General features: G+C 35.1%; 1 protein-coding gene across 1 annotated transcript in view; it reads left to right on the top strand.

The window, feature by feature from the left end:
* Window positions 1-22,580: 22,580 nt before the first annotated feature.
* THSD7A (thrombospondin type 1 domain containing 7A) overlaps window positions 22,581-23,613 on the top strand; it is a 193,127-nt gene continuing 192,094 nt past the window's right edge. Inside the window, exon 1 of the mRNA XM_090142742.1 lies at window positions 22,581-22,754. Coding sequence (XP_089998868.1) covers window positions 22,595-22,754 — 160 coding nt within the window. The 5' untranslated portion in view covers window positions 22,581-22,594. The remainder of the gene's footprint in view (window positions 22,755-23,613) is intronic.

A 23,613-nucleotide genomic window follows, 5' to 3' on the forward strand; every position in this document is an offset into this window, starting at 1 on the left:
ATTCATCTCATCTGTCAGCTGATTTTTTTTTGTCTCAAAGTCTATTTGCATATAAATGAAAGTATATATTCAATTTAAGCAAAAATCTCTTATTTTGCTTCCTTTGATAATCCCTTCTGTCTTATTCTTACTTTTTCACAACTTTATTACACAAACTAGATGCATTCTTTTTTATCTTGTGCACAGTATGGTAGCTTACTTTTGATGGATGTCCACAGGTGTTTATAATGAAAAGAAATAGTCTTTCTTTTTAGTATATACTTTACTTGGGCTGTAAATTAATTACAGCACTAAGTGATTCTATGGAATTTCTGTGTTTTTTCTTTTTTTTTTTTTGTTGGCAGACACATTTCCGGATCTTTTTTATTTGTATTCTGTGTACATTTATTGCACAAATAATGCTCACCTCTACCTTTTCTCTGATTGAATCATAGGGACTAGAGCTTTAAATGTTCTACTGCTAGCAAGAGATATTTTAATGGAGTATAATTTTGTCTTTTGCTTCAGTAGCTCTTACGACAAATTGTCTTATAATACATTATTTTTTACTTTTTGTAAATAATTTGAAGTTTCATTGTGTATTAGGATACATGTTCCATTCACTCATTCACTTTCATTTCCTCTCTCACAGTCTTGATAATGGAATTAAGGATAAGATGTATGTAACAACAAGATACAAATGTGAAAACTCTCCCACAATACCTTTCACTAACTTAATGCCATGTTTGAACAGCCTTACCTTTTTTTTTTTCCTGACACCATGAGCTATAAAAATAAGTGTTAATAAAAAAATGGATTTGTATAATTTCATTCTCATTTATATGTGCTTTCATTTATTAATTGAGTTGTTTATAGGTTGTAGGGATAAGTTGTAATTTTAACTTGCAATGTTACTATTTCTAATTTTGAGGAGTTAACAAGGGTTATAAATAGTTAAGAGACATACTTTGACAGTCTCTTTATATATACGTATATATATATATATTTATAGCTTAGAACTCTCACATTTTGTGTAAGAAATACTTGCCAGGTATATTGCTAGTGACCTTGACTGTAAGGTTTAACAACAGTAAAGTTGGATTTATTTCCATGTCCTTACTTTTACATTGAAGACAGAGGAAGCTGCTTGCTTATTAATTTCTTAAACTGTAACCTGTAGATTCAAGTTATTAAGCATTAAGTAAAAGATTACTAAAATTATTTCTCTGCGTCTTGTCAGCATTCTTGAGATGTTTGTATAGAACAATTAGAAATCTTGAGTTTGAAAAAAAAAATCTGTAAAATACATAGCTATCCTCAGTAAACTTAAACTATAGTGAAGTACGAAAGCATGGCTACTGAGGAGCAACGCAGACTGTTGCAAGTCATCTGCCTTCCATGGAGTTCCCTGCAAACAACCTATGATAAATAAAAAAACCATACACCCAAACAAATCTAGAAATTCAAGTACTTTCTGTGTTCATTATCAATATTTATGATTCTGTTTCCTGTTTGTATTCATATTTAAACATTTTAATGTGAAATTGTAAACAGATTTTAGTCTGATAAAAATCAAACTGTTTTTCACCTATATTTCTCCTGTGTATGAACATAGACTTGTAAAAGAGATCTCAAAGGAAAATTTTGTTGTTGGTAATACCTTTGAGAATCATTTATAAGTATTTTAATAATTCTTATATTTAATTTAAACAAGAGGTCACTGAAAAGTAACCTGAACTAAATGATAGAAAAATTTGGATCACAGGAGGAAAATAACCTGTCTACAAATAACATTGATACAGATCAAAGTTTATATTTTCAAAAAAATCAAGCTTTGACCAACATTTGTTTGCTTGTTTTTGTTTTCAACAAAAAGGGCTGAAAGCCCAAGCTCCCATAAATTGTTTTGGGCAAGCTAGCTTTTAATTTTACAAATATAGTTTAAAGATGCTGGTCATGAATGAACTCTCAGATTTAAAAGTCAGTCCAAAATTCAGTCTTCTGAGAGCTGGATTTCAGAAGGAAAGGATCTGATGTGTATTCAGATTAATTTCTAATACTGTGACAATCTTGTTCCTCAAAGTCTTATAATAACTCAATAAATGTTAAAATCTTGTGAGGACTGCTAAAAAGTCATCTAAAAATCTCACTCTTTTTAGTCAAGGTAACTAAGAATAATTACAGCTGTGCTGTACTTTTGTGGTCTTCCACAAAAATCAGGTGTTTTGGCTGTAATTTTAGTAAGATTTTGCCTTCTTTTTAAAAGATCTATAATTCATCATAAAAATCATTTCTAGACTCTTGTCAAACCCACCAACATGGGGAGTTGGTACTAGATAATCCAGTTGGATGCAACACAGCTGTGGATTCCAGTGTTCATAGCTACTTGATCTTGTTGGGTACTGGAGCCACTCTCTAAGCAGTTGACTTGAACATACAACATTTGTCTCGCTTTGCATACACTAAGTTAAATTTCAGTGTTAACTGTGACTTTTAAAAAATCTTTCTGTTATCATGCTGCAGATGAACTGAAACATCTGTCAGATTTGACTAACAAGTGTTTCACATTCATAATCTTTGCTAATATTGGCATAACAACTTAAGTTTCAAACATTTCAAAATTGAAAAATATATTTAGTACTTTTCTATAGTTGTGCTACATTAAATGAAAAAACTGTTTTGCTCTGCTTTACACTAGGAAAAAATGATGTGCACAGTAGGTGCTCTAGGATTTCATATTTGCCCATTGCATGCAGAAGTGCCTGCACTTGTGTGAACATGGTAAGTGTGTGCCTATCAAGTTAATTATATGCACACTTTTGTGCATCTTTTTTGTTTTCAGAGCATTTTGAAAATTAAAGTCAGATGGATCAGATTGCTGCCAGAGTTATATAACCCTTTGCTGCCCAATGGCAAGGCAAAAAGTTGTCCTTAGCTGGAGAGTAAAGTTTTACTTGCTAAAGCTGGGTGCAGCTACGCTCTGTGTTAGCTATTGCTAAGGAGAAGCAAATACAATAGAATAGCCCAGTCTGAACATGGGGCTGCTGCAGCCCCAGGGGTCTCCTCCTGAAGTGGCCAGAATGGTTCTGCTCCCTTATAAAGGGGCAGACCTTAGTGGCCCTGACATCGAAGTAAACGTGCAGTTATCTCTAATGAAAACTTTTGCTCTCAACTTGCACAGATTGAACAAATATTATTTCCAGAAGTACTTTTTGTCAGAACATATAAATATTTTTTCTGCTGAAAATAATTTTATTCCAGATGTTTTATACACATTCAAAAAACATACTTTTGTGTGTGTGTGTACTGAAAATAGCTTTTTGACAACATGTTTTGCAGATAAATACAGAGTAAACCTTGCTTCTCTGCCCCCATAGTGTATCACAGATGGAGTAAATGGGGCTGTAACTCCCCTGGGTTTTTAAGAATTCACTGCCTTATTTCAGTTATTGTGGCTGCATCATTGCCTTACTATTAAAACTGTCTGACCCAGTCTGGCATGCTGGATGTAAAGCTCTGCTAGATTAAACTGATAGCTTTGCTTAAAATCTCTTTCTGGTTTGTTAATCACCAAAACAGAAGCTATAACGTATTGTAAATATTTACTGGACTGAGAGTGCTGTGATGCCCAGATAATCTGGTAGATTTGAGAGGGAGTAGTGAGCAGTTATTCCAAATCTAGAATCAAGTATATGTAGAAGAAGTAACTGCCCAAATAATGTTGATGTACTTAGTTCAAACGTCTTCAGCTTGGTCAAAGTCTCTATCCCTGGCGTGCAAGGAAAGGTTTACTTGTAATATGATAATGTTAAAATTATACAGGATTTCCTATTGAAATGATTTTTAAATTACAGGAAAGGTGATTGAAGTGACTAAAATCTTTGACTGGAAATATATTGTGTTTGTTGTTTTTCCGATTTTGTATATGATGTATATTGAAACATAGAATGCAAATTTGTGAAAAGGCATCTGCTAATGCACTCACTTCTTTCAGTTTTTTTTTTTTCTGCAAAGAAATGTGTGTGTGAATCTGTGAAATGTATTTTAAAGGATTTTTTCTTTTTTTCTTCTTTTTACAGAATCAGTTTTTATTCTGTAACTGTGGTTTGCTGTTTTATTGCTTAAATATGTTGATATAATGAAGTAAAATAACCTCTCATTCAATTTGGTTTGTTTCCTGCTAAAGTCTGTGTTTTGAAAACTTCAGTTCTGTTGTCCCCTGCACCTCTCCTGGCACAATGAAAAATATTTGCAGGACGTTAATCTTCCTGGAAAGCATATTTAAAAGGAAATGGAGGCTATATTTAAAGCAGGAAAGGAAAGTGTTAATTGTAACAGGATGTTAGTGAAAAAAATTATAATGTAGAATTAACTTGTCATTGCAAAAACTAAATTATAGCAGGGAAGCATTTTAGTAGAAAAAATGCAGATTGTATGGTATAGTAAGATACGCTTTTTCTGATATAACCCACAGGCTATATCAATGGCCAAGAAACAAAGGAGTGGTTGTTTGCAAATTAGCTAAAGGCCTTTCAGGATAGGATATGTTTATTTCATAAAAGCATTTGTCAGTGTTAAATATTTTGTTATATCAATTATATTTTGATATTTTGTTATATCAATTATATTTTGCTTTAACTATAAATATCTTTGTTTCCTCATTGTGGATAAAAGTATATTTTAGTAAACATAGTAAGTACTGTTATACTTTGTAATATCATTTCACTTCGCAAATTAATAAATGATGAAAATGATATGAATAATGCAACTTCAGATTAAAATTTCAAGCACTCCTAATATCTTGTAAAACAGTAAATTTTACACAGTATTTTTCAAGATATCTAATGAAATTTTACATTCTAATAAGAATTATTTTCTTGTCATGAATTCTTTCTTTACAGGATATCAGAAAAAGTATTGTGCTATTTTGGTATCTCTGAATCTCTGGAAAATCTTGAAAGTTTTCCTTTCCTTTTAAAATATTCACCGTACATAAGAAAAATCAAATATCACCACACTCCCTTTTTGAAATTATTTAAATTAACTCTAAATTTTTTCTTAAAGAAAAACAGCAGTCAAAGGATGCTGGTAATAGCAAATGGACATGGTTCTCATTGCAAAAACGTGAATGAGTACACTTAAAGAGTGATCATGTATCTTCTTTAACCCCACCTGAATGAGATGTAATGCAACTTTGCTTCCCTGTAACCTTTCATAGTATGAAAAGTTGTGTCTGGCTTTGTGACTTCTGAAATATTCTCATTTACTCAGTTTTCCTCATGTGGTTATTATATTTCTGCTGAGGTTGGTGTAGCAATTTGGAATCAAGCGCAAAATAACATGGTATTTTATGAACCTATCAATAATATTAATATAGAACAACTTTTTTTCCTATTTGGTGGTAAGAGCAGAATATTCTCTAGAGTTAAAGGTAAGGACCATCACACACTGCATGTTTATTTGTCATTAGGTGGGAGCTGCCAGACATCCCTGGTGTCTCTTTGATCAACCCACTGCCCTCAGCTTTTTCACTTCAGCACATGCCAGGGAGTCCACCACCCTCCGACCCAGACTACACGATAGCAAAGTATCATTCTTTGTGACATTTAGCTGCAAACATACTGTTATGAACTTATTTTTGTGACTTTTCTGTTTTAAATAGCACAAGCATTGGCCTTGCACTTTTCCTGTGCTGATTTCCTGATTGGAAGACTGTGTGAGCTCCCACTCATATCAGCACTGGGGTTATTCCAGTTATTGTTCTGGATGGAGAGCTTAGGAGAAGTCCTCAATTAAGCTAATTTTCAGCAGATTAACCATGGACCATCTTCTAGTTGCAGTTTGCTTATGCAACCTATATTATAATGATATTGTAAAGATGTGAAATTTAGAAATTACTGAATTAATTTATATTTTCTAATTAACAAAGAAGCGGTGCAGTGGTGGTATATGTACTCCTAGAAATTTGAGGTTCTGGGTTTCTATCCATTTCTCTAATGTTGTTGCTTACTGTTGCAATAATAAGCTTTGGGTTTGTTTATAGGGAAGGTGGCAAGGACCTCGTCTGCCACTTTGAGAAGAAAATTTGTTTTGAAGCATTGAGTTTACTGTATACTGAACAGTAATGAGATTCATGCTAGTTCAGCTATGCTAATTCTTTTTAAGATAGCATATACGTTCATGAATTAGAAGACATACAGTCTTATTCTGTCAATTATACCTCTGAATCTGAAGAAGTATGTGTAGATGGTAGTTCTAAATGTAAACAGTGTGGGCCATTCAGCATTGTTCCACTCACTTTGATGGAAGAAAAACCACATATTTTTGCAATAGTTAGTCATTAAGCAAATATCACTATTAGGAACAACCAAGGCAAATAAAAATAAATGAACAGTGCATTGTGTCAGACACACGATCTTAAGCTTCAGTTGCTTCATTTAGCATTTCATCCCTAGAGTGGTGTTTATATTAGGCTTTCTGTTACAGATTTTATCACATGAGTCAAAGACTTATAACATCATCTTTATTAGGTGACTACAATAATAAATACATTTCTGTTTTCCTTTTCATTTTCTTTATGTTAGTTAATTGTTTCAAATATGGAAGAAAACAGTTTTAAATAGGTAGGAGAGCATGAGACTGGACCAAACCTGGAGAGGGAGAAAGTGAACAATGAAGGCATGTTTTCACTAGATTAGAAATATTATTCTTTGGAACTCAAGGTGCAAATTATGCTGTGCTGTAATGTTCTTTTCAAACGCACAAGATAAAATTTGCATATCTAAATTGGATCAGCTTGAATGGGCTTCCCTGCTGTCTCATCCCCTCAGCTGCAGTGTTTCTGCAATGGCCTGCAGGTGGATCCAAATAATAATATTTAAGCCTATTTTTAAGAGCATCACTAAAATAAATATATATATTTAATTTTATATTTATTTCTTGCAGTGAATATCAGCAAAAATGCCTCATCAGAGTGTAATCTACATGATAATAGGGGATTTAAATTTAACCCAGTTTGCATTGGCTTTAAAAATGACAATCTACACTTCTCAATAAAATCAATATTTTTTTTCAATGTTAAAACATCATCTTTTTCCCTTTTTTTCTTTTTTTTTTTTGATGCAAAATTTTACAAAATATAATTTCTTTATCACAAATTAGTACAGTTTTACCATCAAGATGAGGGCATAGAAAGACCTTGCAAAGATTCTTTATGTACACTTCTGGGTTTATGTTAATTTTTTAAAGATTGGATTACTGTACTGTTTCTGATTTCTCTCATTCCTTTCCTTGAACTCTTTTCTGCTAACTTTCATAGCATTTTATTACATCTGGTTTTGATGAAGTAGATAGATATTTTTTTCCATTGAAAAAACTATTTTAATGGACTTGCCCAAGTATACCTTTTATTCAGTCCATGCAGCTGCTGAATTTTATTTATTTATTTTGTGTTCATTTGATAGTTTGACTTCTTTTCACTTGACAAAGATAAACTGTGAAAGAAATACTTTAATCTCTGAGGACAACAGTGGTACAGTTCAAATATATATTTTCTAGTTCCTGTACAGTACAGTAAACGAGATCTAAGGAGTTAATTTTATACTTTTTCTGGATAGATATACTTCAGTATATGTTTTATATATATTTAGTGCAATCTTAAACTGTAATGCTTTCTGTAGCTGACTGTAAAAAGCAAAGTACAGACAACCTCAAGTTTATGTCAGTTCAAATATACTTGTGTTAAAAAAGTTCATTATTTTCATGTATGGAGAATGCTGTAAACAATGATCTTACCTTGTTTTTAATGAAAAATTGTAGCAGGAATGGCTTTGACATCAGTGGAGCTTCTGCGGACCCTGTCCTGGGTGCTGAGGTTTGGAACTGGTCTCAGGTGAGAAGGGGTTTCACCTGTAATAGGTTGATTCAGGGTGTTTGGACTACAATCTGCTGTAAATCAATGGACTTATTGCAAAGATATATTTGTGCTGGGGTGGGCTGATATATATTTAGTCTGGAGAAGAGGGGGCTCAGGGGAGAGCTCATTGCACTCTACAGCTTCCAGAAGGGAGCTTGTGGTGAAGAGTGGTTTGGCCTCTTCTCCCAGGCAACAAACAGGACCTGGGGAAATGGCAGCAAGTTGTATCAGAGGAGGTTTAGTTTGGACATGAGGAAAAACTTTTTCTCTCAGAGAGTGGTCAGGCACTGGAATGGCTGCCCGGAGAGGTGGTGGAGTCGCTATCCCTGACAGTGTTCAAGAGGCACCTGGATGAGGAGCTATGAGATATGGTTTACTTTGTGGCAGCAGTGGTAATGAGAAGATGATTGGTCTAGATGATCTTACAGGTTGTTTGCAACCTTGTCATTCTATGATTCTATATGTATATATATTTTCCTAACAGCTGTTATGGTGCTGTATTTTAGATTTACAAAAACACTAATGTTGTTAACACACCATCCTGGTTTCAGTTGAGACATAGTTGATTTTCTTCACAGAGTTTGTTATGATGCTATGTTTTGGCTTTAGGAGAAAAACTATATTGATAACACAGTGATGTTTTAGTTGTTACAGAGCAGTGCTTACACAGAGCCAAAGATATTTCAGCTTCTTGTGCTGTCCTACCAAAGGGGGTGGGGTTTGCATAAGGAGATGGGTGGGGATAGAACCAGGACGGCTGACCCAAACAAATGGATATTCCATACCACATGGTGTCGCACTCAACAGCAAAACTGGTGAAGATAAGCTGGAGAGAGTGGCCACTGCTTGAGGACTGGTTTGGTATTAGTCAGTGAGTGGTAATAAACTGCATTATGCATTACAATTGCACACTGTTTTATCATTATTATTGCTTATTATTATTATTTTCCTTTTGTATCTTTTTTAAAGTGGTTTTTATCTCAATCCACAAGTCCTTATTGCTCTCTATAGCTAACTGAAGGGACGTTGTAGTGAGCTGCGGGTCGGCCTCTTCTCTCATGTGACTGGTGATAGGATCAGAGGGAATGGCTTCAAGCTGTGCCAGGGGAGATTTGGGCTGGACGTTAGGAAATGTAGCAACAGTATCAGGATATTTATAGCAGTTTGTATCATATTCTGTCACTTGCTGATCCATGTCCCATACTAATGTTTATTACTTTGAATACTTATTTCAAATACCTTTTATCTATAGCTTATTTACTTAACTCTGCATCAGGATAAGATCATGATGCTCCCTTGACACCTCAGTATGTATTATTTTAAAATAGGTGCAATTTTCCAGAGTTCGTATCATAGTTTCTGTGTTGTAATTCTGAAAATAAACGAAGAGAATAATTTTGTATTCAGCTTTGCTTATGTAATACCTATGTATTTTAAAATACCATGTTTGCCATTATATGTGTGGCAAATCTTAGGCAAAAAATTATAATAATACAATGATTTGTGATGAAATTTATGTTATTTTCATTCTGGCTAACCCTTAGTTTTTTAAACTGCATTTACTGTTTATAACAATACTGAAGTGTTTCAGTATAGCAGACAAAATACTTGCATTAAATATCCTTTCTTGAATAGACCTATATGTTGAATAGACCTTCTTTTAGATCTATTCAACATATATATTATCAGAGAGAATGTGGGTTATTAGTTCATTAGGGAAATCAGGACACAGGAAGGCTAATTAAAAATGAAATACTTACTCTGCTGTAAGACAAGAAATATATTGAAAGTTTAACAATAATCTCTGCTAAAAATTGTATGCATTTTGTGAAGAAATAATTTGTTCTGCTGTTCATAGAGAAACAAATTAGTTTCATCATGCGGTAGCTATGTTGAATTGTAAAAGGAACACCAGACTTTGTTGCAGGAATTAAAACACCATCAGTTGAGATAATGAAGAGCATACAATGAATATGATCTCATTTCTGCAATGCATTTAAAATTAAAACCATTTAAGAACTGTTGCAAAAATCATAATTTAACAGCAAAAAAACCCATCCAAACAATAAAGCAAATGTTTACTATCTATTTTAATTACTTACTGCTTAGAGGTATGCATTAGGTTTATTTATTGTTTGATTTCTAGTTCTTTCTTTTAATGGTTTAAGACTACAGTGGCTAATGGCCCATTTTGAAATCAAATGAATGCAATCTTCTGTATTTCATTATGAAAACCATTTTGGATCATTTCATTTTGATAGCATCTGAAGATTGCTACTTGAAATTGCAGGTTATCTGTGGGATGACAGTGTGAAAGATAACATGAAACACAGAAGAGGATTTTCTTGCACTATTTAAAAAAATCAAACTTTTTTTTTTAATAAGAAGAAATTGAGACTAGATTTCTGAATTGCATTCCAAAGATGTTGGTAAAGTTAGAATGCCATTCTTTTTTTTTTTTTTTTAATTTTTTTTATTTTTTATTTTTTTTATTTTTATTTTTAATTTTCTTTTGTAGCACTGTTTACAATGAAAACCCTACCAAAATCTTTTCTGTAAAAGATGATTTCCTTTACACTCTCCTAGAACTTGGAGAAGGTAAGAAGTGCTCTGTTGGCCAAAGACAATAGGAATTTTCTTTTTTGCATATGTGTAAGAGGGAAAGAGAGAAGGATTGTCCTCCCAAGATCCAATACACATATTTATATTTTTCCATTTATCAAAGTTTTGCATTCATCTAAATTTAGAACATGAAGTTAGAAGTCCTAATTCTAATAGAGACTGAGAACCCACAGTGCATTTTACCAGTCCCCTTTAGAAATGAGAATTAGATCTTGGCTGGGAGCTTAGAAGTTCTGCCAAAATGCCTATAGCTAAATAAAAAATAATTTGTATTAGAGATCATGGTAGCTTAGATAACTCAATATAGTTAAGTTTTACATCAATAATAATAATAATAATAATAATAATAATAATAATAATAATCGTGACTCAAAAGGTTGACAGTCAATCAGTATTTCTAGTTTGCTGCCAGTAAACCAATTGCTGACAGAGAGGGAAATTAGTGTAGGCATATGCTTCTTTAAACTGTTTGACATAATAAAGGGAATTCTTTTCTGAATCTTATCAGTGTAATATTTTGCTATAGCAACCTTGTAATTTTCAGGAAAGTAATTTGTTGAATTGTACCACATTAGCCTAAGTGAGGTACAATGTACCCTGCTATTCAGCAAGTTTCAATAATTAAGATGTATTCAAAATCATATAAAATATGAACAATAATAAAATGTTAATAATTAAATTCCTTTAGACATATATAAATGAAAGATATAAGCAAACTTTTACATATGCTATGTGTATGTCAGTAAGAAAAATTGAAATTGTGAAGGGTTTTAATATACAATCATCCACCAAACTCTTCAAAACAAATTGTTTACAATGGTTTCTCTAACAGTTTTAGAAGTATGTAGAACATATTTGTCTGATTTTTTTTGTGTGTGTTTCTTCATGTAAAAATTTGAAGTACTTTCTTTTGCAGTTGATACAAAACTCACTAGATGTACCTTTTTTTATACATATAAGTTACTTCCTACAGTTGATAGGTGTGATGGAGACATTAAAGTTGGAGTGTATGAAGAAGCATCTTTAGGCAACAGAGATTGGGCTACTGTTGAGAGTATTTTGGAAATATATGGTAAAAATTATCACTTTACTCTCACTATACAGGAAATCTCAAAGGAATAAGCTTCTGATTAAATTGGATATAAAAGCCAGACAGGCATAAATAGGTCTACTGTATCTGAATATATATACGGATGTTAAGAGAATTTAAATTGCCATAAATTTTGATTTTTGTTTGTATATATTCTTATATGTATACGTATGTTGAGTTTGGAACATTTATACACATGTTAAATATATATATAATATTAAATATATATTTAAATATGTTTATATAAATATTATATATACGTAAATGGACATATATAAATTAAACAGTAAGATGAAATAATCAGAAATTATTCATAAAATCATGGAATTGTTTGAGTTGGAAGAAACCCTTAAAGGTCATCGAATCCAACTTCCCTGCAATGAACAGGGACACTAGAGCCAGATGTGGTTGCTCAGAGCCTGATCCAGCCTGACCTTGAATGTCTCCAAGGATTGGACATCCACAACCTCTCTGGGCAACCTGTCACAGTACTTCACCACCCTTATTGTAAAAAACTTCTTTCTTATATCCAGTATAAATCTGCCCTCCTTTAGTTTGAAATCATTTTCCCTTGTCCTGTCACAAAAGACACTGCTAAAGAGTCTGTCCCCTTCTTTCTTGTAGCTTCCCTTTGGACACTGAAAGGCTGCTATCAGACTGCCTGGAGCCTTCTATTCTCCAGGCTGAACAGCTCCAGCTCTTTATCCTAAAGATAACCCCAGGAACAAGATTCAAGTTTGGCTTCTGCTTTGTGCATGATGTGCTTTTTTTTTCCTTCTTTTTTTTTTTTTTTGGCTCTGATAAAACCTGAGTCACTTTACCTGAACTAAAGCTGTTATTTTACCTGACCTGTGTCATTCAGACATTGCGGTTGCAGTTCAGTAGTGCTTCATCTTTTGAGTGTTCCTCACCTCTCTTCATCCATGTGGATTAAGTTTCTTTGTTGTGAGGAACTCATGGTCCACTCACCTAGCTGGCTGCTAACAGCTGAATTTAATTCTGAATTAGAGCCATCTGCTTTTAAATTTTCTGCAGTATTTCAATAATAATGTAATCGCTGAGAGAAATCCTTTTTCTTTTAGTCCCCATACTGTTTTTTTATTCAGTGAAAAATATATCAAAATAAATTGTCTTATATTCCACAGATAGTATATATGGGCCGCTATCAGTTACTTAGACTACAGTTATTTTCAAATCCTTTGGGAACAACTTGTGGAAGTACCAGCGCTGTCACTAACAGTTAATTGGAAAGCTTTTTCTCTCATTTTTGAATATGCAGGTATAATTGTGATTGGAGAAATCTGGCAATAATGTCTTTTGTCACCACAGAAAAGAACAATGGTGACAATTCAATGTTGTTTTTTTTTCCTGTCTTGAAAGTGTCACATCACCTTAAGCTTGGTTTGATCCCCTTGGTGAAGCTCTAATATTAATGCTAATGCTGATAGTTTAGAGAAGATTTTTCTGTAGCACACAGACTGTGCTTTGTGATCTGTATGCAGAAAATCCAATTATATGTGGTTGTGATGTTACCTATTGCACTTGCTTAGGTTTGGTTATTTGCTTTCTTTTTGTCAATGAAAAGCTGCTGTAGCGGAACGTAGGAGAGGAAGTGCTATAACAGCAGAAGAGGAAGAAAAGGCAGCACTTAGAAGAATGGGAGGTTTTCTTGACACAGCCCAACATTTCACATCTAGTTATTAATATTCAAGGCTAAATAGTGACACGGTTTTAAATGGTATAATCTTTTTACTAATGTGGGCTTAGAATTCATTCTGTTGCCTTCCTTTTTGTTTTGTAGTTTACTACAGAGTTGATTTCAGTGGCAGTAACCTATGCTTTTCAATGGGAAGATAGGTTGGTAGGAATAGATTTTAAATTTGACCTCATGTCAAAACGGTGTTAGATGCTTTAATCGGTTTCCTCAAGTTATATTCCTCCTGTTTATTGATCTGTTGAAGTCAGCATAAAACACACACACTGTACTTTTGGCCAGCTAATTTGGAACTCTTATGAAGTTAACAAATCATTATAAGCTACTTCCAGCTACATATTTTTTGTCAGTGCTTCTGAATCCATCAATTTCTGGAAGCCATTAAAAATACTGGCTGATGGAAGAAAAAGAAATAAATAGCAGCCTTATTTAATTTTCTTATTAATTTGTATTAATTAGTTAACTTGAGAACTGATAACAGTATTTGAGTGATTTATGTCTTCAAAAAGAAGACCACTGTTTCCCTCCTTGAAAATGGAAATTGGCTTGTCAAATGTTTAGATGAAGAATGATCAATCAATAGGATTTTAATAAGGAGAAGGTTTAAAATTGACTGAGGGTGGCTTTTGTTTAAAGGTGATTTGGTATGTGCAAATTACTAAGCTATCCCAGGAGAGGATGTTCAAAAGCAATAATGGGCACTGATTTTCTTTGTTTATTCCATTCTCTGTCTTTCTGTTCTCCTTGCTAGGGATTTCACTACTCTCTGCTGTCTTTGAAATTTTGCTGCCTGTGTTTCAAGTATTGTATATATTCTGCTCATTTATTTTTACAGCTATCAGTTTTAACTTTTATCTTTTACCATTGAGGAAATTGTCTGGATAACCTTATTTATTTTCAATATAAATTCATGTTCAGCATAGGGGCTAGCTGTTCCCATTGATTTTAAAAATTTTGGAAATTATATGCATGCCTTAGAGTAACAGAGCTGACTTGGAAAGCCCTCTTGATGTCCTGCATTCGTGTGTGAAAATTTAGTACAGTGGGCTTGTTGATTGAGAACTGATTCTATGTATTTTTCTCCATTGGTGAAGTCTGTAGTGGACTTTTCTGAAAGTAAGGTAACTAAAGCTAGATAGCTAGATTTAAAAAATGCTTCATTCTTTTTGAAGTCATAATTACACGAGTAAATAAACCATAGGTATGTATCAAATGAGCAAAAAGAACTAAAGATTAAAATATGTGCAGAAATTCTGATTGTTGCTACTTCCTCCATTTGGTATCTTATCCTAATTCCAGTCTGTTTTCTTAGTTCTTCCTGTCATTTGCTTTTTACCAAGCTTTGAATAATAGTGGCGTATTTTTATGCTTGCTTTTGTATCCAGTTGTTACCACAGTTTCAAAAGGATTTCCAAGCAAGTGCACACTTATTTTCAGTTGTGATAAAGACACTGATCACTTCTAACAAGAGCAAATTTCAAGCTTATTCCCCAAAGCACAGGTTGCCAAAACTGTTTCTAAGTGACAAATTTCACCAATTTCCTCATGAAAAATATTTCTTTTTCTATTAGCACAAGAAAGGAACTATCATTTCTCCTCTTCATTATAAAGAATGGGACAACTACAAAAGCCATTTTTGTGTTTTTTTTCTAATTCCTATCTTTGTCTTTATAGGATAGTGTTACTCTGACACTGAGAATTTGGCAGTTTTAAACTGAGAAATGTATTCAAGAGAGATGTATTTTAGTGATTCAGACCTCACTCCAAAACCTGACCATAAGTAGTACTGTGCTTATGAATTTTGTGTTTGATTTAAATTACTTTTAGGTGTGGTCTCTTCAAGAGAAAATTAAGTATAAGAGCTTTCTCCATCAGATTCTGAATAAATGAAAAACTCAAAATCTCTTTCGATAAGCTACTATCAATGCAGCTGGTTTCCTAATGAAAAATGCATGCTGCCTCTACTACTGATAGGCAACCTGCACCAGATACGACTAAAGAGATCTCTGAATTGATGAGAAAGGGTTCAGAGCTTGATTTCTTGATAGAGATAACACTTTCAAATAAGGAACTTCAGGGATGCTTTTGGATCCAGTTCTGATACTTGCAAAAGTTCTCCTTCATGCAGTCTGCTGCTGGAGCCAGTGTAATCTGCATAGGAAGTGCAGTATTCATTCAGAATGCCGAGGCAAAGTGGAACTAGTTAATTGAGTGTGACCTTCTGCCGTTCTCTAGCTGTACCTACTAGCAAGCAGATCTTTGTATATCTCCTTGCAGTACTTAAACATGTGCCTTCTTATAAAGAATGTTTTTTTTACATGAATGTTCCAGACCAGGGGTATTAATTTATCCCTACCAAAGGGGATAGTTAAAAATATTTTTGGTTCCAAAACTGAGAAAACTGCTCAAAACCAGCAGCACATTAGTTGAATCATTTAAGTAATATCTAAATTTTGTCTTTTTGCATCTGAAGAAAAAGCCTTAAAAATGAAAGACTGGCTAGGCAAACTTTCACCAATGTACTAGTCTTCAACTGGCTTTTAAAGTAATGAATAATGCAAAATAAAAGAAAAAATAACTGATTCTTGGATAATTTTCTTAATAAAAAGAATGCATTTGTCAAATTAGAGTTGGATCATAGACTCATAGAATGGCTTGTGTTGGAAAGGAGCCTTGAGATCGTCTAGTTCCAACCCTGCTATAAGCAGGGACGCTTCCCACTAGACCAGGTTGCTCAAAGCCCATCCAGCCTGGCCTTGAATGCTTCCAGGATGGGAGCATCCAAAATCCCTCCGAGCAACTTGTTCTGGTGTCTCAACACCCTCACAGTAAATTATTTTTTCCTAATATCTGGTCTACCCTCTTCCAGTTTAAAATCATACCCTGTTGCTGCAAACCCTTCTAAAAAGTTCCTCCTCAGCTTTCCTGTAGGCCCCCTTCAGGTACTGGAAGGCTGCTGTAAGGTCCTCCTGGACCCTTTTCTTCTCTAGGCTAAAGAGTCCCACTTCTCTCAGCCTTTCCTCATAGGGGAGGTGTTCCAGCCCTCATGGCCCTTCTCAGGACCCAATCCAACCACTCAGTGTCCTTCTGTTGTTCAGTGCCCTGAAGTGGATGCAGTACTCCAGGTCAAGTCTCATGAGAACAGAGCAGAGGGGCAGAATCACCTCCTCGACCTGCTGGTCACTTCTCTTTGTTGCAACCCAGGATACAGTTGGCCTGGGCTGCAAGCGCATACTGCTAACCAATGTTGAATTTTTTATCAAACTGACACTCCTAAATCCTTCTCCTCCCAACCTACATCTGTGCTTAGGTTTACCCTGACCCAGGTGCAGAACCTTGCACTTGGCCTTGTTGGATTTCATCAGGTTGGCATGGGCCCACCTCTCAAGCCTGTCCAAGTCCCTTTGGATAGAATCTTTTCCCTCTTGACATCTGCTGCTTGTGCATTTATGCATGTAGAATCCTCATTCGTGTTCTAAAAATAAGATTTTCTTGTTGCAAAGATTTTGAAGTAATTATTTAGAAACATTGGAATGTTTATTAATTTTTATGTGATAAGTGATTTCTTATGCATAACTCTGTCTTCTACAAAACTTACATATATAACTTAAAAATTTCCCAATTTGTCCAGAAAATCCATTCTTCAAAAGAATGATGTAAGCTTAAGACACATTGCGGTATTACTAATGTTTTCCAAAACAGTTTGTCCATCAAAAACAAACATTGTGTGACTTGTATGAAAGAGGCAAAAAAAAATTGCTAATCTCTCTCTCTCTCTCTTTTTTTTTTTTTTTAAATGAAAGAAAGATTTTTAATAATATCATTCCTTGAAAGGATAACATCAAGGTCTGTTTCATTCTTATCTTCTGTGTAAGATTTAGAAATCCCTAAGTAGTATATTATGACATGGTCAAGTGTGACACCTAGAGGCTATATGCTTAGGTTCCCTAAAGAGTAATTTTTTCAGCTACAAGTTTTGTACAAGACATTTCATTTTGGAATTCAGGAATGAATCTGCCAGGTTTTGAGAGATAAAGTATGTTATGATAAATTCAAAAGTTGTTCACATGCATCGTATTTCTTGTGTCTTCCCTAATTAGGCTCCCCAGCTTTCATATAGAGAAAAATAATAGACCACTACTGAGTCTACTGGAGGTGCTCAAAACTCCACAGCCTGAAAGGACCCTGTACAATATATTCTTGTCTGGAATTCTCTTGTAAAATTCTTGACGGTCTCTTCTCAAGAGAATCACTTCCAGCTGTAGTAAAATTTTTACAAGCAAGTTAGTCAGGGTCTTAAAAAATGCAGAGCTAGAAGTCTTGGTGAGAGTGTTTATGCAGGAGGACAGAGAGAAAACAAGCTCATTTGAGTTGTTATTTGGGTTGTTTAGATGATGGAGCTTTCAAAATAAGCAGATAAGGTAACATGCCACACCTAATGCCTTTTCTAAAAGTCAGATGTGCACTGTATGAGTTTACAGTGGATATATCCAAGGGCCCACTGCATCCTTACAGTGGGTGTATGCAGGAGTGTCCTAATATGACTGAATCAGGTCAATAGGTTAAAAATATAGAACTCTTCTCAGAAATGAGCATCTGTTGGTTATTGCCTGTAAGAAACTCATTAAAACCATATTGCGGGGTGTGGGAACCACTAGCCTATTGAGGGAAGGGATTGTCCAACTCTGCTCTGCAGTAGCATGGCCTCAGTGTGAGCACTGTGTCAATTTTGGGTCCTAAAATATAAGATAGGCAGAAAACTATTAGGGAGCATCCAGGGGTGGGCAACAAAGATGGGTATGAGTCTAGGCAGCAAGGTGTATGAGGAGCAGCTGAGGTCCCTTGGTTTATTCAACCTGGAGAAAAAAAAAACTGAGGGGAGGCCTCATGGTAGCCTACAAGTCCTCATGAGGGGAGTGGAGAAGGGCTGATTTCTGCTCTCTGCTGACAGTGATGTGACTCAAGGGTATGATATGGAATTGGATATTAGGTGAAGGTACTTGACCAGGAGAGTGATTGGACCCTGGAACAGGCTCCCATTGGCAATGTTCACAGCACCAAGCCTGTGGGAGTTCAAGAAGCATTTGAACAGTGCTCTCAGGTATAGGATTTGAATTTTGGGTGGTTCTGTGTGGAACCAGGAGTTGGATTTGATCATGTCCCTTCCAACACAAGATATTCTATTATTTTAATCCTTCTTTCTAGAGAAAGGTAGTGAGAGGTAGTCAACTTACTTATTTTTGGCAATGGTGGTTCTTTTCATAGCTATGTGAAGGGAGAACATCTTCTTTGATACAAATTTCCATAATCAAAGTTCAGACTAGGAGGAGTTTAAATATCCTACAAAGGAAATGAAACAATTTTCATTCTTTAGAATCTGGTTGAATTTTCTGATGTTTGAGTATTCACAAAGCACAGACAATTTAGAAAGGAAAATGGAAGAGTTTGTAAAATATTTCCTATACATCTAGAAGAACAGACTGAAGCTTTACTGAAGTTGCTGGCTTATGCAGGGCCTACAGAGTTAAAGGACAGAAGAGATGCTGAACACACATCTTATTGAGTATTGTTGAGTCTAGAGGCTGATATGCCATATGTGTGTTGTGGTCTTTTTATGCTTTTTAATTTTACTATGTTCAGGAATATGTCTTCAGCACAGAACATAAGATGATCTTGAAGCTCTTAATCGTGGCATTTCACAAACAGAGACAGATTTATGAAATGGGACTGCCATCTAGTACAGGGATGTACTAGTACTAGCAGGAAGATTCTGTTTGACAGGCAACTTTTCATACACAGTGGCTATACAATTTGTATTTTGATCTCATTTCTCTTTTCACTAAATAAAATATATGGTGCATTTTTTTTTTTTTTTTTTTGTCATCCTCTGACTGTTTAATGCTAGAAAACAAGAACAAAGTAATTCTAATATTTTATGACTAACTCTACCTTGTTTTCATGTTTTCATGAATGTCTTTGAGATCAGTCATTTTCCCCTAGAAAACAAAAAAGTGCTAGCTTGCCATTTACTTATGAGAGCAGTTTACTGACTCCATGTGGTTGCAGTGCCTCAAATAAATAAATGTATGTGAATACAAGTCTATCGAGATTCATTTGTTGATGCTCTAAGGTACAACACTGACATTGTTATGCTGCTGATACAGAGATTAATGTTGATTGTAGTTTATTTCTATGCTTTGTCAGAGGTTTCTTTTCAGAAGTACATAAATTTGTATTTGGGAACATCTAAACTGCAAACAGTTGATTATTTATGATCATTAGATCATAATTAGATCATTGTGGGCTGGAAATTGTAGTTGCATTGGGGGAAGACCCTTGCACACGATAGCAAATAGGTTAGAATATGTTGGGCACACTGACATGGAAAATGCTGCCAGCAACACGCTCATTTAGTACATTTGAAGCATACAATCTGTATATACAGTCTCCTGTGGCTGAGGCCTAATTCCTAAAGATAGGTTAGGGTGTCTGCAGGCATCTACCTATTCTCATCTTGCTTGTGTTTTCCTGTTCTGATTAAAAGATGGATGTTTGGGCTGCAAAAATAACATAGCTCAGAGTTGAATGTTTACCAAAGACAGCTCTTCAAGAATCCTTACTACAGTTACGTCTACATAAGAAATATTCCAAGTTTTGCCTCTTTTCTTTCTCTTTGACACATTTCTGAACACTTTTAAGTGCAACATAGCTTGTTACCAATGAAGGTGAAATTAGTTTTCTGTACTTTATTGATCTTTGTTAGAAGAAAAACAATGCAGCCATAAGGAGTAGTGTGCAAATATTAGTTTTCATAATCTTTATCAAAAATTTAAAAGTTTGTGCTTTTGTTGCATAAATACAAAAAAAATGTTTGAATGTTTGGGTATGTGTATCACTCTTGCATGATGCTGCTTTGTTCTGCTGTCAAAAACCACTGAATGAACTATATGAATGATCTGTTTCCTGATAATGTTTCCGGATGATCTGAGTCATGTACGAAATATTTTCAGAGGTTTTCTTTAGACATTCATAAAAATTCTAGGTAGAATCCATTGCTGTTAATAACTCTGTGCCTGTGCCCCTAGTCACCCCATAGAATATATCTTTTTCCTCCTTGTGTATATCTCCTGCTAAAAAGCCAACATCTTTAATCTTAATTTTTCAAAGGAGCGTATAAGTAACGTGTATTTTAACTTGACTGAACAAATCAATGAAGTTGCCACAGATTTCCTGGTGGTTATAAAACTTTTTTAAGCCCTTAAATTTGTTGTAATATTTTTCAGAAATTATGAAGATTGCATTATCTTCATTAGGTTGGATATTTTAATACTTTCAGTGTGGTATGAAAAACAGTGTGCATGTGCATAACTTAACCTTGCATTTACCTGTGGAATTCTACAATTCTATAAACTCAGAGGATACTGTTTTGACAGTATTTTGTCTAGCTCAATAAAACACAGGATGAAAGGGTTTCCAATGCTTCCTAAACTGAACATAGTATGATGTAGTAGGAGCAATTAAAATCTATTTCCAGAAGTGCTTTAGCTGAGGTTGCAAGTTCTGCATCAGGATGCTGTAAATTTGTTAAGATCATGGCTTTCTATGTATCCCTTATCAACCTATAATCTCCTGATTGTTGCCTGTTTTTCAACAGCTGAGGAACAGTAATCCACACTTGCTTATCTCTCTTAATCACAGCCTCACAGTGCTAGAGCTCCCTGAGCCTTTAATTCCCTCTTAGAGGCGTAACAGAGTGGAAAGTAAACAAAGACAAATTTGCAACCTTCAACATTGCTAATTTGCTCTGATGTCAGAATATTTAAACAGGCAAAGACTTGGGAATTATTTGATCATGGCTGATTTTAATCAAATGCATGTGAAAAGGCTGAATCTGAGAAGGTTGTGCAAAATGACAGGCGTCCCAAGAGAGGTTCACTGAAGGTTTCTTCTTTAAACAACAATAGCTCCATCCTTTTAAAACTCTGGATCATGTGCTCTTGCAGTGGTGTTTTTTTTGTTGGTTTTTTTTTTTTTGTTTTTTGTTTTTTGTTTTTTTTTAATTTGTGGCTGCATGCATTTTGAATGGAACTTTTTGGATAGGGTAACAGTTTCCTTGAAAATTTCTCATTTGCTTTGCAGTTTATAGATGTCTGAAACCTGATCTTTAGGCTTGTTACTGCGTCTGTTTTCTGGGCAATGGGTGGGAGAGATAAGAATGCCTAATTTAAAAGCTTTGTCTCTCTGCACGTTTTTGCATCATCATGACAGGCTAATGTAACCTGAATACTTTCATATGTAAAACTCGGTGTGTGTTTTAAAAATGATTGATAACTTGATCTTCAAATTACTTCAAATTACACAGTTGACATTTATACATGTATATATGTGTACATACTTACTGGATAGGAAGGGATGTTATTTTGCATTATATGTTACATGCAGACCTCATCTACCACAGAGATGATGTGCTTACACATCCACATACAGTAGCTGCAAGCTATTACCTGAAACAGATTTGACAAATATGCAAATAAAGTTGTAGGTTGTTCTTTTGTTTTGTTTTGTTATTCCTTTCATTTCCTTCTGTGGAGACTTAAATGTGTATTTAATGCATGAGTAACCACTTATTTTTTGTTGCTTACAAAATGGTTAACGTAGCATGTATGTTGCTTTCAGGTCAAGTGTGTGATGCTTTCCTAATTAATATAATATTGCTCCAGTTTATCTGTTCTGGTTGCATGACTTGTGTTTCTGAAGCACGTGTGATGATGATTTCTTTTCTTCTTAGCGTGTGTCATTTGGGCTATTCCAGGGAGAGATGCCTGGGAAGCCAGGTTTTTGCAGTCACACTCTGTGTTGAGATTACAGCGCCGGGTTATTTGTGTTCCTCCTCATCCCTGTTTCTCTCTGTCTCGCTCTCTCCAGCTGGTGTAAATGACTGCTGCCGCCTCCCAGTGCAAGATAACCTGCTCAGTCAGCTGGAGCCCCCTGCGGACAGCTGTCTCTCTTTTAGCTGATGGAAAACTGCTACTAACCGCTGAATGGAAGAGCGTGAAGCAGCAACCATACTAGCAGCAGCCGCTGTAGCGAGAGCAAGCAAGGACTCTATTGTTCCCGTGTGTTAAACAGTTTTTCCTTTGCAACTGATATGCACAAAAGCAAGACAGAGGCTTCCAGCCTGCTTCTCCCTGCGAAGAAATTTTGAAGAGGGGAATATTATTCGGAGAAGGCTTCGCGGTCCGGCTGCGGGCTTTAGAAGCAGGCTGCTGGAGGCATGGGGCTGAGCGAGGGGAACATTGCTTTCTCTCCTGGGCCGGGGCTCTCCGCCCCGCCAGCCCGCTGCATGGGAGTGCTGGTGGTCCTGCTGCTGGGGAGCTGGGGCACTCGAGCACAGAGTGAATTTCAAACTTCGTCCGTCTATGTGTGGAAGACCGGTAAGTAACGATGCTGTACAAACATAGTAGCAGTATGTTTAGTTTCTGTTGTAAGCTGTAACCTTTTTGTGTGCTTTGTGTACGCAGAGAAAGAAAGTTAAATGTGTTAGTGATGATAATGCACAGGATTCTAGGAAAACAAATTGGGTTTCTTACCAGGGTTCCACCAGCCAAGCAAATATTGCAATTAAAAAACCCCACACTTATGACCCCGTAAAGTGTTTTCTGGGTGTGTTGAGGATTTTGATTTTATTTACTATCTTTGTGTTGTATGTAAATAGCAAAGGTCAGGGCTCTAATGCCTGATCACAATGGAAAGGACCATTTGTTACAGTTGGAGTCAGCAGTGTTAATACTGCTCTAAAAATATTGGCATTTCACAAAGAAGGATGTAACGCAGCGTGTCTAATCTTTATGCTGTGTGCTGACATGTAATATATTCAGTGTGGTAATTGACGGGGAGTTGGGTTTGTTAAATTTAGGTTTGTTGCACAGTATATAGGACACATGAAAGCTAATGATGGATTAGGTGAATTAATCCAACTGATGCCAGATCTCATAACCAAAGAGCCAAAGGCAAACAGACTATGTGGATTCAGCACCACGCTAGATAGATAATTTCCTTTACTTTGGTGCTAATGAGTTATGTGTATGTTTTAAAGATTGTAGTTGTAACACTGTTTCAACCTTAACTTTGCTTTAAAAATTAATGGGGTCTGTCTTGTGTCCATCAGTGTATTAAACTAATTCAGAATCTTAACATGGAGGAATATGTGCAATTTAGTTCCCTAATATAGTGCTAATTCCTATGTAAGATTTCAAGCCTTCCAAGTGTCCAGTTCAGCATGGAAATGAAAAA

The sequence above is a fragment of the Phasianus colchicus genome, chromosome 6 (genome assembly GCF_987193195.1).
Source record: "Phasianus colchicus chromosome 6, bPhaCol1.hap1.1, whole genome shotgun sequence".
Lineage (NCBI taxonomy): Eukaryota > Metazoa > Chordata > Aves > Galliformes > Phasianidae > Phasianus > Phasianus colchicus.